This window comes from Aplysia californica, unplaced genomic scaffold (assembly GCF_000002075.1).
Source record: "Aplysia californica isolate F4 #8 unplaced genomic scaffold, AplCal3.0 scaffold00227, whole genome shotgun sequence".
NCBI lineage: Eukaryota > Metazoa > Mollusca > Gastropoda > Aplysiida > Aplysiidae > Aplysia > Aplysia californica.
In genome coordinates this window covers 819,976-836,581 of record NW_004797497.1, presented here as the reverse complement: position 1 = coordinate 836,581, position 16,606 = coordinate 819,976, and the positions used below count along the sequence as shown (strand labels likewise).

General features: G+C 38.0%; 1 protein-coding gene across 1 annotated transcript in view; it reads left to right on the top strand.

Annotated features, from left to right (window-relative positions):
- LOC101851193 (marginal zone B- and B1-cell-specific protein) overlaps window positions 1–8,673 on the top strand; it is a 12,050-nt gene extending 3,377 nt beyond the window's left edge. Inside the window, exons 2-5 of the mRNA XM_005099842.3 lie at window positions 652–923; window positions 2,431–2,540; window positions 5,128–5,232; window positions 8,192–8,673. Coding sequence (XP_005099899.1) covers window positions 675–923; window positions 2,431–2,540; window positions 5,128–5,232; window positions 8,192–8,357 — 630 coding nt within the window. The 5' untranslated portion in view covers window positions 652–674 and the 3' untranslated portion in view covers window positions 8,358–8,673. The remainder of the gene's footprint in view (window positions 1–651; window positions 924–2,430; window positions 2,541–5,127; window positions 5,233–8,191) is intronic.
- The last annotated feature ends 7,933 nt before the right edge of the window (window positions 8,674–16,606 follow it).

Sequence of the window (16,606 nt, the reverse complement as noted above, 5' to 3'; positions counted from 1 at the left end):
CCCCTCTCTCTCTCTCTTTCTCTCTCACTGCCCACAAACAGAATTGCACGCTTTCATCATAAGTGCACTGGAACTTTTGTTCACGATGAACGCTACACTGGTTAGCTTAAAGGCTATCACAGTGAATGCACACCGGGTGAGAATAGCCAAAAGGCTCGCCGGCGCTATTCTCACCCGCGGTAAGAATAGAAGTTGCCTTTAGTTTCGTCTGAAATACTAGCCCTGGTGACCAAAAACATGTTGAGTACAGCAGGTCTCACTAGTAATTATTCAGGTTTAAAATACATGCACTGTCAGTAAGGACCTTTTGGTTTCATCTCAAATACGTAACACTTTAGAAGGTATTATAAACTAAAAATTTATTTTTACTATTCAGTAGGCCTATTTTTTTTGCTGTTTGTCAGTCTAGCCGTCATTATTAAGTACGGCTAGCCTCTTTTTACCCCAAAAGTGTCCGGCTGCAATGGTTGTTGGGTGAAAAATAGCTCGCAGGCCCAAGTGAATTAATTATATTCATGGTTTGAGATGTTTGATGTGTCTCTGTAAATGTGGAAGGAGTCTCTGTTTGTTTTGGACCATACTGGAATGCAATATATATATATGGAAGATGCTGTCTAATTTTATGTGCTTTCTCTCTTGTTTTCTTTTCAGCTTTTGCACTAAAAGCACCGAAAATGAAGATGTGGACGAAAAGTTTCAGCGTATTTGTCTTCAGCTGTTTTCTTTCACTCCCCTTGGTGTTGACCAAGAGAGTGCTCACAGAGACTGAAAGACAGATGGCAATTGACAGTGGTATTGACTTGGACTCCATTTCTGATGATACTGTGTTCATCACCCCAGCTGAATTATCGGATGAAGAGAGGGGATCGAAGTTCATGCCCACTGCGTATCGATGTGATGGATGCTCGGCCATTGCATATCAGGTTTGAAAATATTTCAGGTCTCTTTATGATATTATCCTGCACTGTGGATGTACCTGGTATGCCCTTATTAATTTGCTGCTGTTTGTGTTGGGCCTACCTGATATAGGCCTTTAAAATCTTGTGTTTTGTTTCATTTATATCTTTGCTTCTTTATGGTTTTACATGAAGAGGATTATATCCCTGTCTTTTGTGTCGGTTTGGTGTCTATTTTTAGGCTGCTATGTTTTGGAATCACATGTGGTAGTATCTAGTTGTGTTGTCTTTTTTTACCCACATCGTGCAAGTCAGTTGAAGCTGACCCATATAGATTCGGAATGTTTTTCAGTCTCAATGCTCTCAAGTTGTTGACATCATATGGCTAGTTCCAAACAGGTCTTGTCATGGGATGAAGCCATCTGTTCATTTTTCTCTTTGTTGATCTATAAGTGGACTCTGTTTAAACCAAACATAATCGGAAAACAAGAGTAAATGGAAAGAAAATAGATTTCCTGATTTTTTTTCTTCTTCTAATTGAGCAACCTTTTTAAACTGAAAATCAGCTGAATTCACTCAGAGAGACCACTATTTGTTTTAGAAAATGAGAAAAACACAGGGCCTATGCCATGGATCATCAGTCTTTATCGGGCTCTGGCTAAGTCCCCTTGAGGTTCTGTCATTGCCTTTGTTCCTGTTTTGTTATGCACAAAAGACTGATAGGTCCATTTCAAGTCTCTGTTGATGATCCCCATTAACTTTAGTGGACACTTTTGTTGATGCCAAAGAAAACAAGATTTGATACATATATAGGCCTACAAATTAATTAATATAAAAATCAATTTACTGTTTTCCTGTAAAATAAAAGAAAAAAAAAGGAATGCTTGTGAAGTAACTACTTTTGTCCTGAAATGTTGAATGGTTAACACTTTGCCATCATATTTTGGGGAAGTTCCATTAAAACTGAGTGGTAAACATCGCTAATTTGTGAGATGAGGCTGCAAAGTGTTAAGAGAATATATATTATAGTATCTAGGCCTAGTGAAAAAAACTTCTGAACAAAATTCAAATTGTCTTTAGGCCTACTGAATACACTAAGGAGAGGAACATGGTGGGCCGTAATGTTTATGCAGTTAATATAAAATATGAGCTTATCCTTCATTGATTAAAAGTTTTTTTGTCTATATTTTAGTGATATTTATCATAAGAATGTGTTGGTTTAAATATTTTGACTGGAAATATCATTTTTTATAAAAATAATGAAAAATTTGGATACAGTTTTTAAAAATAAATCCCCAAAGAAACAGACAACAGTTTAACACTAATGTGGGCTTTCATCATGAAATAAAAAAAAATTCTAAAGCTGGTAACAGACAGTGCATTCTTCAATGTAATCAGTAGAGACATTGTTTGGAGTGTTGTGAAGGGCCAGTCTCGCTAAAGGCAGTTCAAGAGATAGTCCTGTTGCTCTAAATTTTCTAGCTTTTCTTGATCACATGACATGAAGCTTGTATTTCCTCCTTTTCTTTTCCAGCTCCAGAAAAGATTTAAGGCTGCTGAGAAAAAGAAGAAAGTTGGAGACCCTCTTGGTGAGGCTGAAGTTTTGGAAGTTTTTGAAGAGCTCTGTGATGGAGAGTTTGAAAAGTAAGTCTCAGGTAGAATTCTTTTCAAAATGCAGATACTGATATTTAGTATGTGAGCACTAAGAATTTTGACTCATCTATTGTTGTTTGTGTGACCGTATTTGGAGTTGTTTGCTTTAGTTTGAGCCAAGAAAATAACAACAGCTATTAAGTGCAAAAAAGCCGGCAGATAGACCAACGCAACAGAGAAAAAAAAAGGGACAGGGATTCCTTTAGGCTTTAGGATAGGTAATTGCGCAGTTCCTTTTGGATCAGCAAAAAATGGATCTCTTTTTGACTAGTTGTGTTCACAGATTTTTTGCCTTAACTCTTTCAGTATTGCGAGCCATGTTACTTCTGATGCTGGATCGCAAGCTGTGTTTGACGATTTTCCACTTCCTGCTTCAAAACCAGACCTACTTTTGTAGTGGAAACTGAAATCTCAGACTGAAGAATAGTCATTTTTAATTTTTAGCAACATGTATTACCTTGTATTACTTGTCCTGGGCAACAACGTCATTGCACACCGGACAGGTCCATAAGTGCTCAGTTCCCCCCAGCACCAAAGCCCGCAAGGTATCTGTACTGATTGTTCTGGTGGCTGTCTGGTTATGGCGACGTCTTTCCTTTCCAGATAATCGTTCCTTTCTTCCTTCTCCCCTCTCTATCACCATTTCCGGCATCCTAATAATTGCGTGGTGTTCTTCTGTCTCCCTGTCTTCTTCATCCTGCAACTTTTTCTCCAGGGTCTTCAACACTTTTCCTTTGTCAAATTTCACCTCACCATCAACCACGGCACTGCCTGCAAGCCTATCAGCCTCCTCATTGCCTTTTACTCTAGAGTGCCCAGAACAGAATGTCTACGTGATGGGTCTAAGTGATGAGTGTTGTATTGGGTTCATCCATTCACTCCGAAGAAACCCTTTCTTAACCTTCGCAGGATGCTCTGGGAGTCTGTGACAATGATGAGATGGGTAATTCTTGGTCTTTTATTTTCAAGCCAGTCAAGCACTCTTGTTACGGCCTCAATCTCCATTTTCATGCTTGAAGTTGTTCTTTCTATGGCCCCTGACTTGCTATTAACCTTTTTATTCCCACTGTACACCGCAAAACCCCATCCACTTATCTCACCCCTCCTGACCTATCCATCCGTATAGATCACTGGGTCCTCTGGCTTGGAATGCTCCTCAACTAACTGTCGTATGTCATTGTCGTTAATGACAACAGCACATTCCCGTCTTTCACGACCCGTAGTGATGTGAACGTTGGCCAGGCTTCTGCAATCGGGTCTCGGTTCAAACCATTCCTTTCCACAGCAACATGTTGAGATAGGTAATTATTTTCCCTTTATTTTCATTTATAATACATGTGGCTAATATTGAAAATTGAACTTAAAATCTTTATTTTGTCAGAGGGCAGGCAGAATCAGAAAGTAGGTCACAGGTACTGCCCGGTCCTGGTAGTGAAATAGTTAAATTTGGAATTGATATTTCTCATTACCTGCTCTGCCGTTCACTAAATGCAGTCTTTTGAAATACTTGCAAATACAAAATATAGGATTCTGAAGGCCTTCTCTGCTGTAAGCGGACGAAACACCATTTTTCATTTTGGCGCCAAAAATTTTTATTTGCTGAATCAGAGCAGAAAACCTTGTGTGAAAAAAAATCAAAGGGAAACTGACTAGTTTTTTAATAAATTCGAATTCAAATTTCGGAATGACACTATTTTTCCCGGAACTGCTGTGGAGAAAAAAAAGGCATTTTGTCAGCTTTCGGCGGTGCTGTGTATTTATTGCTTCTGTTCACCACTGGGAAGTAAGACTTTGACCAGGAAAAGTATTTTGGTTTTTCCTCACTTTGGATTGAGTTAAAAATTGCTTTTGTTTTCCCATTTCTTTAAAGCATGCCTTTGAAGCATCTTTGAAAGTGCACATAGTATGTAAATAACCCCCCCCCCCCCCCCCCCCCCCCCCCGCCTCCCCTCCACGACAGTTTGCTATCCAAATCTTTTAACATGATACAGTACTGACAGAGCAAAGTATTCTCAAAATCAGTTGTGTTTGTTAGAATTGAACTTTCCTCATGTTCATTGATTTACTTGCATTCGATGTCACTAATAACTGTAATTGTTCTTGCTCATTATACTACTGGTGAAATAAATTTACCTTTTCAACTGGTTCAAAAGGGATTGGGTATTATGTAAACTGGTTCAAAAGGAATTGGGTATTATGTAAACTGGTTCAAAAGGCGCACACCCAAAAGAAGTAGGGAAAACCAGTTGTGCTGGCCAACGTTCTCCTAACCTGGACTAGTGGTAAACAGATCACTTGGTGTTAAGACTAGCAGAGAGAATGCAGGTTAAACTATGTTGCATAGATTGTTTTTGAGTTGAAGAGTTCTGCTACTCATTTTTTGTTTATGATTTTGTATCATGTTCTCTCCTTCTGATATATTCTAAAGTCAGGAATATTTTGCACTAGTACTAGGATAATAAGATTAATATTGTAAGGCAAGTTTGACAGGTTAAAAAATTTTGTTTGAGAAATACTATATCTTATTTCAACTTTCTGTTTTATCACTGTTTGTTTTTACCGTTTTGTCATTCTATAGCTATGGTGTGAAAAATGTGCAAGGTATCAAAGTTCTGTCTGGTGAAGGATTGCCAGGAGACAGACAGTCAGGCATGGTGGAAGCAGGAGGTGTTTGGAAGAGCAGGTGAGTTGCAAACATTCATCCTTACGCTTTGATAAAATGTTTACATTAAGAGAAACTTCTCTTGAAAATTATGCTCTAAGTACTTCCAAAGCTCTATTTCAAATAGATAGCTCCATAAAGTTTGTAACATTGTGAGCCAATACAATGCTTTGAAGATATTTTGAGATGTTTTAGCTTTTTTCATCAAAATGCTCATTTCTTGGTTGTAAAAGCTAAAAACTCAAACACAATTCAAGATGAAATTTGGAGACAAAGTACACCGTGCAATTCCCAATAAAATCATGCTAGCTTTTTGTATTTTAAAAAAAGTATATTTTAAATGATTTTTTTACCTTGCTTTGACTATTTTTTGTTATTCGTATAATATAAAGAAATAAAAAGTAATAAAATTATCAATATTTACAATTTAAAGAAAAGCTAACGTCATTTTCTTAAATTACAAATATGTAATTACTTCATAGATACGATGAGTGGTTTTTGAGTTGTTAGGTTTTGAAAATGATCCTACAGATAGCCCAGTTTCACTCTAATTTGCCGTTTCTTTATGTAACTGATAAAATTTCCCTTGAATGGAATACTTTGAAAGAGTAAGAAAAAACAAGTAAAATTAACTTAATCATAGATTTTGGTTCTAAGGAGTATGAGAATGTGGCCTTATTTACTTTACTTTACTTTTTCATCCTCTGTTGCCTTTACGCGTCGTGGGGAGATACAGTTTTTTTTTATGGTAGGCCAGCTCTGCACCTCTTTCAGTTGTGATGTTATGTTTTCTTAGGGTTTCCTTGACACCCTCGATCCACCTTTTGCGTGGCCTCCCTTTTCCTTTATAGCCTGAGTGCTTGGTGTTGTAGGCTCCTGAGGCTGGTTGGTCAGGTGACGTGCATAACAGGTGGCCAAACCATTTTATCCTCTGTCTTTCTATGTAACGCAGGCAGGACTCAGTGCCGATATCTGCTCTTACTTTTTCATTTCTCTGCCTATTTCGTCTTGTGATGTTAAGGGTTTTGTGGAGACATTTCATTTCGCATGTGGTGATTTTGCTTTCATGGGTTTTGCTTAAAGTCCAGGTCTGGCACTGATAACATAATGTTGGTATGAATATAGAGGTGATAAGCTGTCTCTTTGTGTCCTTGGAGATGTTTGGATGAGATAGGAGGGGTGCGAGCTGTTAGGTGACAGCGTTGGCTTTTTGAGTTCGCATTTCTATTTCTCTGTCTATGGATCCGTTTTCAGAAAAAGTGCTGCCAAGATATTTAAACTCCTTCACCTGTTTCATTTGTTTACTATTGACATGGACGTTCAGGGGACTATGGTTTCGGCTCACTTTCATTACTTCTGTTTTTTATATGCTTATTTTCATGTTGAATTTCTCACAGCTGTTGTTGAGTTCAGTAGTGTGATTTTGGAGGCTTTGTTGGTCATGATGAATAATACATTGGTTGTCTGCGAACAGAAATTCATTTAGGCTTTCTGGGCTTTGGTTTGCGTCTTGCGTTATTGTGTCCATATATATTTTAAACAGGAGGGGAGATAGAACGCATCCCTGTCGTACTCCAGATCTTACTTTGAACCTGTCTGTATTGCCTTAATTCGTTTTTACTGAGCTTCTGCTGTTGGTATATTATTATAGAGCTCTGACATTATCAAACATTTGTCCTCTGACGCCATACTTTTCGAGCGTCTTCCAGAGTTTTGCATGATTTACTCTGTCAAAAGCCCTGTCCTGGTCTATAAAGACGATGTTGGATTCTTTGTTGTGTTTGATTTTGTTTTCTCGCATATCTGTCATAATGTTAATACAGCATCCTTGCTTCCTCTTTCCTTTCGGAATCCAAACTGAGCTTTTCTCAGATTTCTCTCTACAATAGGTCTTAAATGCGCTGCTCTAGTATCTTGCGTATATTTTCCCTGAGTGGCTTATCGAAGAGGTGCCTCTGTATGTTGTGCAGTCACATTTGTTGCCTTTTTTTCCCATAATGGTACCTCTATGGCTTTCTGCCTGTCTTCTGGGCATTTTCTTTGCTCCCAGGCTCTGTTGAAAATTCGCCTCAACCACAGTATACCGGTGTTTCGACAAGCTCTTATGGCTTCCGCTGTGACGTCATCTTGTCATGGGGCTTTGTTCTTGGGGCTGGTCTTGAGTGCCTTTTCTATTTCACTGGGAAGTATTGGTGGTTTTGTTTGATCCCCATATTATGGTTGGAACTCTTCTTGTTGTCCGTGGCAAGCGTCTGGGTTGAGCAGTTCTTGGAAGTAATTTTCCCATCTTTTCTAAATTGCATGTTTGCCTAGAATGGCATTTCCCTCTTTGCCGTTATAATGTTGTATGGGTCTTTCCTTACCTGCATGCTCTTCTCACTTGTATAAAATTCTCTTGGGCTTTCCTTGCAGATTTTGGTCAGTTTCTCGCCATATATTTTCGATGCATTTTAGTGTGGCCTTAAACAATGTGAATCTGCAAAATCTTTTTCCTCATATCAACACTTTGTAATTGATTGATTGGTAAGACACATGTTCCTGTCAGGTCCTCATGGAGAGATCTGATGTGGTTTTTTTCTAACATTGTATTTCTGAAGTTTGTGAAGCTTCCAACTTACTTTTGAAGAGAGGGTTTATTTTATTTTTCATGCCTTCTAAATGATTTCTTCTTTTAAAAATTTCAAATTGGCTTGAAAAATAACTGACTGTCAACATGCTTATAACATTTTTTTAATTGGTTGGTGTATTTTGATTGCTGATTTTATTTGCTTCTATTCCTTTCATCAATTTTAGTTATCAGGTTCGTATCGTATACATTACTGCTGTATTGATGTACGTCTTGTATCCATATTAAGTCGCTCCTTCCAGTGTTTTAAAAAAATTGTCTTTCTGTTTTGTAAAGGGAATAGCATTTTTTAAAAAGCAAGAGCATTCCTACTGAACCAAGCATTAATTATCCCCTATGTTTTTCCCCCACCAGGATGCAGAACATTTGCAATGAAGTGAGTGGGGAATACGAGGAAGAGAACATCTATAAGTGGTACCAGCTTCAAGGAGCCCCATTTAGACAGCTTTTGTGTCGAAATTATTGTGACGATGACGATGGTCTCTCAATGAAAATGCCCAGCCATACTGATGAACTGTAGCTTTTAGATCGCGTTTTGCTGCTTGTTTTGTTGCTATTTAAATGTCTTTTTAAAAAAGCGTCTGTATTCAAAGAATCAGTTATTGTTTTTAAGTTTTTCACAGTAAGTTTCTGTTCAGTTCATTTATTGTTTGATTTTACTTTTCGTAGTGATTTTGCTTGGATTCGAAATAATGTTTTTATATTTTTAGATTGACGTAGACTGAATTTCAGCTGCTTTCAATGTCTGTTCAAATGATGATTGTAAAAATTATCATTTGTGTGGCAATATGTTGAAATATGGCGCTCTTCGTAATAATGAAATTGAACAAGCAACATTTTTCTGGCCGTTGGGCTATTTTTATCTAATTTGTTTGTTCTTAGGTTTTTTTTTGCCTCAACACCTTTTATGTCAATTTAAAAACACAATACTGTGTGGAATTTGTGGAAAAATGTTGATCTAAGGTACAAAGATGTAAATTTGCTATTTCTGAAGGCACTCAAGCTTTGGATGTAAACTTCAGTTTCCATTTTCTTCCTAATTTTACTGCTAGCATCCGTAGATCCCCTCCTCCATCAATTGCAAATATTTCAACTTCTATTCAAGATAGATGAGTATTTTTTTCCCCCAAAGACAGGCTAATGGACTGGCTTTAAGATTTTATCAATTACTCTGTATGCCAAAATATTGATAGACACCTGATTTCATTGTGTCATGACACATTTAATTTGATCTCTGTAGGAGGGGCAGTTTGATATGTTATTGGTTTTAAAAAAATGAAGTCAAAAGTATATCCCTTGTATTATACATGTGAAATACAGCCCGGATTGGGTCCAACAAGGGAAAGTAATGCCGAATAAATGTTTTTTTTCCATTGAACAGTTACCAGTATTTTGACCATTGGGGTATTGTTTATCTGCTACCAACGGCATTTCAAGTTCATGCAAGCGCGTCTGAAGAGGAAAAGAGAAGGGTACGAGGCGGCTTAAAGCCGACTTGTACTTGATTTCATGCAAATTAAGCCCCCTCTGGCACATCAAAAATTCTCCCAGTATTATACAGTGGAGTCCACTTATAACGAGTCCGAAAAAAACGAGAAGTCTGTTATAAAGACACTAGTCTAAAACCCTGTTTTTTTCTCCTCTTTACCTTTGTAAATAAAATACTGCTATAGCGCTATCAAACAAACATGCGAGTCGGTTATACCGGAATATTGCTGCTGCTGTGCTCAGTGCATAGGCCATTGCAAAACCTCGCCAGTTGAGAAACTTGTTGGTGATTTTGCGAAACAAAGAATAGGAGATCCAAGTGTGTCAACAACGAAGTCCCGAGTGACTGAGTAGGGAGGGTGTGGCATGCACAGACAAGCAGAACGCATCGCGTGATAGGCCAGCGTAAGCCTAGTTTAGTTATCAAGGCTTAACGACGTGTCTACACAATGGAGACCCGGCCCGGCCTGCGTACCTCCCCGCCCTTCACGTAGAGCAGCCGGATGATCTAACACACAATAAAAATTGTAATTGCAGCCACAGTGAACTCCCGGCCCATTTTTTTCATGTCCCATCTACCAGGCGTCATTTCTTCGGGCCGGAAGCTTTAACGTCTGAGCTTAATTTTCCTCCCGTCTACCACCCAGTTGGCCTGCAAATTTTCAACATGGACTCATCGACAAACGAAGCACTGATTGCAGCTGTGCAAAAAAGGCCAGCACTCTACGATAAAACATGCGACCTGTACTCCAATCGAATTTATCTATGAGAGGTCCAATTATTTCCAGAAGGATTTGAAACGTGCTTGGCTTCATGCGGATATATGACACACATTTTTCTTCATCACTTAAAACTTTTTCAATAAAGTGATAATATTCACCAAACATAGGTCTTTCTTTAAAAATCTTATGAACCCAGTATCGCCTTTTCGATAGAGACTGCCTTCTTTTTAGCCACAACATTAGTAACAACTGGTGCTTTGCATTTTCCATTTTGTTTTGCAATACGAGGGGTTGAAACGGGCCGGGAGGTGTGTTTATAAGTCCCGTCTACCTCCCCTCCCGGCCCTTCTATCTCCTGGCCCATAAGAAGGGCCGGATCTCCACTGTGTTTATACCCTTACCATGCCTTTCACTTCTCCGATGCGTGGATGGAGAGGTCACAGCAATGTGATGGATGGAGCGAATGTGTGACGTGCACAAGCAGACAAAGCCCCACAGGGTGGGGTGGGGGAAAACACAGCGGGCGAGTTAGCCCAGGCCCCTTTCTTTCTGATCGCCAATGCCGAGCTGTCAGTCCACATCGCTAGATCTAGCGCTAGAAGAAGAAACCTGATTCAATTTTTGATCAAGTAAGACCTAGAGGTCATGTTGAAACAAAATCATCATCTGAGAGATAGCAAAAGGAAATAAACAGAACACCAATCTCATAGATTAGGCCTACTCTACAGTTTCCCTTGAATTTATTACTGGATCCCTTATAGCGAGAATCCTGCTATAACGGACATTTTACTCCGGTCCCCTCCCTCTCGTTATAACCGGATTCCACTGTATCATGTATAACCTTGAAATAATGGGCTGTTTTTGAAGTCAAAAGTTTACCTCCAGTATTATATGCAAGGTCATTTTACATATTATTTTGAAGGCTGTGCAGCAGTTATTTTTGCTCAACTTATTCATTACATTTCAAATCTTATTGTTTTCTTTGATAGAGTCCATGAATGGACTTATGAGAGTAAAATGATCTTAATGGTTGGCATTGAATTTCAATGCTGAGATACCAGTAACAGTTGTGCAGTTGTAAGTAAGGAAACTTACTTTCATTTTTATTATTTTGTACTGAACAAAAAGAACTTTGTGTAATGACAATTGTATTGTGTCAGTAGGTAGGCCTGCCTAGATGGCATGACCATAGTGTCATTAAAAAATGAGTTAGACTGGTCTTTTTATGGGTATTCTTTGATTTTGAGCTTGTTTTTTAAGTTTATTTCAGGGTTTGAAAATAACAGGTTGTAGACTGGGTTATGCTTTATTAATTCTATTTTAAACTTGTAGTTTGTCCACCGACCTCACCATGTTGAAAGTTTGGTGAGTCTAGATATTGTACATTGACTTTTACAAAGGAAAATTACTTATGTTCACGAAAATTAACTTTGGTATCCCTATTCTATTATCAAAATAGATACGTACAAGTTGTTGCATGTATGGTTCTCTTGAAGCTGGAAATTGTCAGGATTTGGCTTCTTTCAGGATTTAAAGCAAAGAGGGTATTTTGGGGGTTTTGTCTGTTTTTATATTATACATAATATATTACCAGTTGTTTTTATGAGTTAAGTGATCCTTTGAAATATACTCCTTTTTGGTTTAGCTTTCTGTTGTTATCAGCACTGAGTATTGCGAAAGTCATGTTTTTGTGAAGCTACTTACTGCGAGAAGAAAGTATGGATTGGGGAAGCATCACTTTTTTTTCATTTCATGCTCTCCATCTTGAACCCTTAAACCTTATACCGCTGGTAACCGCTGACACCATATTTTCCTATACCGCTGGTAACCGCTGGGCAACTTTATCGTTTAATTCCCAGTGCTAGAAACAGGGGATGTAACTCCAGATGACTCTGTCACGAGCAGAAAGTACCGATAATGTCATGAGAGCAGTTCTACACCGAAAGTTAGGAAATTTTGCAAGTTTTTAAGAAAAATTAGTCACTGTTCGCTGCCAGGCCCTTCAGGGCGCAACATTTTTGGCTTTTTTGATCTTCAACCAGACCCCAATAATGATCTCCCAGTCAGATATATCGATAAATATAACTGTTGAAGACGATGGCAATCTTTTCCATAACATCAATGATGATTTTGACGATAAAGGAAGTGGCCGGGGATCACCACTAGAGCTACCAGAGGCTAGATCTACGGCTGGGTCTAATGATGCTTTCTCTGAAGTGGAGTCAGGGATCACACACAAGACTTAATTCATGGAGTTGGTCCTAAAAACCAGTATTTTAACCTTTTCCCCTTTTGTCCAGACTGTGCATTCATAATATAAATAACGTTTTCAAACTTCAGTAAAATCTAACAAAAATTGTTTAAGACAGGATTTGAGGGAGGTATGAAAAAAAAAGAATTCAGGGTTTTAAGGGTTAAGTATTTGATGCTCTGATTCTGAGTCGTTGCTATCCAGAAAAAAAACAGAACTCTTGCCAAAGCACCAATCTCAAAATTGTTCATGTTTGATCACTCAGTTACTTTTTTCTATTTATGGATTTTTGATCTGATAATTTTGATACACGTTGGACATTCCTGATTCTTTGCATTTACTGTTTTTTTAACTGAGAGGGAAAGATCTATTTTTGCTTATTTTGAAATATTTGTTTGAACAACTTTGCTACTCTGCCATTTGTTTTTTGAGACAATGTGTATGTTGATTTCAGTCAATGTCCCGTCCAGTCACTTTCAATTTTAAAGAAAGTTTCTTTTTACATCCTTCCAGTATTACTATATGTTTCAGTTGAAGCAATTTGTGGTGATGAACAGGTTAAATCACATTCTTTTCTTGCCATGTACTCATTTAACTTTTTTTCATTTGATTATACTTTAGCCCGATATGAGATTAAATTTTTTTTTTCCTAGTTTTTTTTTCTGTTGCTCATCCCTCTTTTCAGTTCTTACTGTGGTATTATTGTTATTTTTTTAAGGTGAATTGTTTTTCTTTTGTTTGCCAATGAATGGAAGAGAGTATTGCATTCCATTTGTACCATTTTGTACTCAGTTTTTAAAAATAATTTTGTACACCAAAGATTGTGAGCTCACGTCAGATGTCTCAAAAGTTTTATTGTGCTGTTGCACCTAGTATATCATTTTAATATTATATAATCATAGCATGTTGATATTTTTACTAAGCTGCTGATTACCAAAAATGCCTGCTTCCTATGTAAAGTGACAGAATATTGTGTTCCCGAGGACCTGTCCATGCAATGGCAAACATTATAATTAATTAAATTTACCTATGACTTTCTTACTTCAGCTGTGCTATGCATGCAGTTGGGAGGTGCAAGATCCACAGCATCTGTGGTGTAATGGTCATATCTTCACAGTTGCTTGCAAAAGTCACAATTTCATTTCGTTATCCAGTGTCTACATCTTTTTACTGGGGAGCTGTATATCCTACACAACCTGAATTGGCCCTCCCAAATGATCCACATTGTGTAAAGGAGCCAGACGCTTAAAAGCACTGGGAATTTTTTTCTTTTGAATCTTTTTATAAAATTATGTTTTGTTTTAAACAATGTGCCTCATGAAGGACATGTGTGTCAACTATCAGTAGCCGTCCAGTAATGACCAAAAGCTTCGTGATTAAAAAAAAAAAATTTTAAGTTTTTTTTTTGCCTGATTGTATTAATTAATACTTCTCTAGAGTTTACTATCTCATAAAAATAAAAGGTACTGCAAGTAAAGGAAATGTCCCCCGGCATTCAATTGTTGGTATAATGCGCAGATGTTTTGAACACACTCGTACCGAAATGGGGCCACAGATGTGATATGAGGTCAGTTTCTTACTTAGTACTTTCTATTTTAGTCTGTATTATTAACTGCACTTTGACTATGGTGTGTCATATTTCTTTTGTTTTTAAAATTTTACTCTGCTCTTCTTTGTGGAAGCGATAATTGTATAGTATTAGAACTAACTGGGTTTTTGGCAATAAAATATTTTGGATTTAAAACTCATTTGTTCTCATGTTCTTGTGTATCTTTTTGGTGGTAATTAATGTTGAAGTCTGACTTTATTCAATTTCAAATCTTTTCTAATGTAAGTTTTTTCTCCAAATTTGACATACTGTACATTGTATATATGACATTCTACAGAGTACCTGAAGTATGAATATCAGTATGCTGAGACTGATTAGCAGAGAGTATAACAATACCGCTAAAGAATTGGTTGGGTTTTTTTTTTTGGGGGGGGGGGGGGGGTTATTTACTCTGATGCCAGGTAACATAAATGGAGTAATGGAGCATCATGGTCTTTTGGCTAAAAAAAAAGTTGTTGATCATAACTTCGACTTGTAGGTAACCTTTCTGGTTCTTGTCGTGAGCTATCATTTATTAATTAAATAGTGACAATTCCAGATGTTGATCACTGATATATGAACATTTTGTTGCTGAAGACATGCATCCCATCTTTGAGCGTAGTGAAGAGGAGTAAAGTAAAATAAGATTTGAAGTGATTAATTGGGAATCTAGCGCTCACCCTGGGTTTGAAAGAACACCAGAGATTCCGCATGCTGTTCTTTCTCGATGTCTTTTGTTTAAATTACTGGTGTTAATTTATAAATGATTTTGTTGTTTTGAGGATTTGATAAGTCTGTAATTCCCTCAATGAGGATTCTTTAGATAATATTTTATTTGATAAATCTTAGAATATAATATAGGTGGTGATGGATGGTTGAATCAGAATTTGCCTAATTTCGTGACACATCAATCTACCGCATTATTGACCAGCATAGAATTAATTCCTTAATTTTTCTCCAAACTCTAAACAATGTTCTTGGCTGTTCAATTGTGTGACTGAAAGCTGAATTCCCCAAAGCAACAGGGCGTTGGACTACAGAGCGGATGGCATGATTCTAATCCCTAGGCTCATGGGTTGTTTTGAATTTTGGTTCTCTTGGGGAGTTTTTAAGGCCAAGGCTCTCCGCTTTGACTTGGTCGTTTTGGAGATGGTGTACGTTAAATTTGTAGGTTCTGCCTCTTGAATTAGTAACGTATTGAAATTGAAAGAGATGTTTAACTTAATTATAGACCTCTAATGACAATGACAATAGATGGCCTAATAATAGGCCTACTTATTACAATGTTATGATGATGATGGTTATTGGGTGTATCGTTGTGTTTCTTCTGTCAAGAATTGTTTCAAAGACAATAGTAGGCCCAGGAGATTGTGAAGAGTAGTGACACCAATGTGTGTGTTCTGGGTAGGTGGGCGAATGTGCAGTGCAAGGACTGTTGGCCTTCAATAATAAGTCTTAGGCCTTTATTTTGGGTGCTAGAGTTAAAGAAAGTGCGGGAGGGATAGATAGATAGATAAAAAGATAGAGGAAAGGGAGGGGAGTGAAACAACGAGGGAGAGAAAGAGAGTGACAGAGACAGAGGGGAGAGAGAGAGACAGACAGAGGGGAGAGAGAGACAGAGGGGAGAGAGAGAGGGAGAGAGAGAGAGAGAGAGGGGGGGGAATTTAAAGGGTAATATATAATAATACGGGAATTATTGGAAACAAGTAGCCGGGCGCTGTTGTTTAAGGTAAAGGCCTATCTTCTTTTTTTGTGTGTTTTACAGCCCTCGCAACTGCATAGACATAAAGTCATATGAGCGCGCGGGACTCATTAAATATTTTAAGTTTGGTAGGGATTAATCTTCAATTTTGCCTGGGTGATGGCCACTGCCTACTCTTGTCGATTTGGACCGCCAAGGGATTTTTTAACGGCACAACTTGCACGTACGAGACTTCCGCGATTTTCTGCCCTTTACTGAGAAGGCTATGCGGCCTAATAGGTAATAGGTGTTATTGTTTTATAAGATTAGGGGTGTGGCTGAAAGACAGAGAATATAAGGCTAAGGAGTAGCAGGTAGATCTAGTAGAAATTAGACTGCACAAAAAGTCAGGAGCCCAGAGGAGGTGGCAAAGGGGAGCGTGGGGCAGAAATTGAAGACGAAAACAAACGACAGAACAATAATAATATGGTGAGAAAGCAAGAGAGAGACCACGTCGAGAGCCCATGGTCTATCTCGAGGATACCGGAACTAAAGTGGTAGCCTCGGTCTATCTCCAGTAACAATAATCGGGTAGGCCTAATTGAAATAATTACTTCATATTTTATACTATGGAGAAAAAGGTAGACTTTTGGTCTTGCCGACAACTGGAAAAAAAAAGGGGGCGGGGTAGGGGGAGGGGCAGGCGCAAGCCTCTCTCTCCCGGCGTGCGCAGCTTTTGCAATCTATTTTTCAAAAAAAGGAAACTAATATAAATTAATAATATGCTCTGTGTACCGTACACAGAATTCTGCACTTAGTGTGTATTAGGTCTTAAATTATTTTCCCTTCTCTTGACCCCTGATCCCCCCTCCCTCTTTCTTTTTCTCATGAGATAAACAGTAGCTCTAAAGCTATGTTCGAGTTTTCGTGGAAAGAGGCGAACATAAAATTGTAGGATTGCGATTTCTTTATTTGTTTTGCTACCGTTAGTGATAGTGAAGGTAACTTTTGTATTTTTTTTCCGGTTGCAGTTTTATGT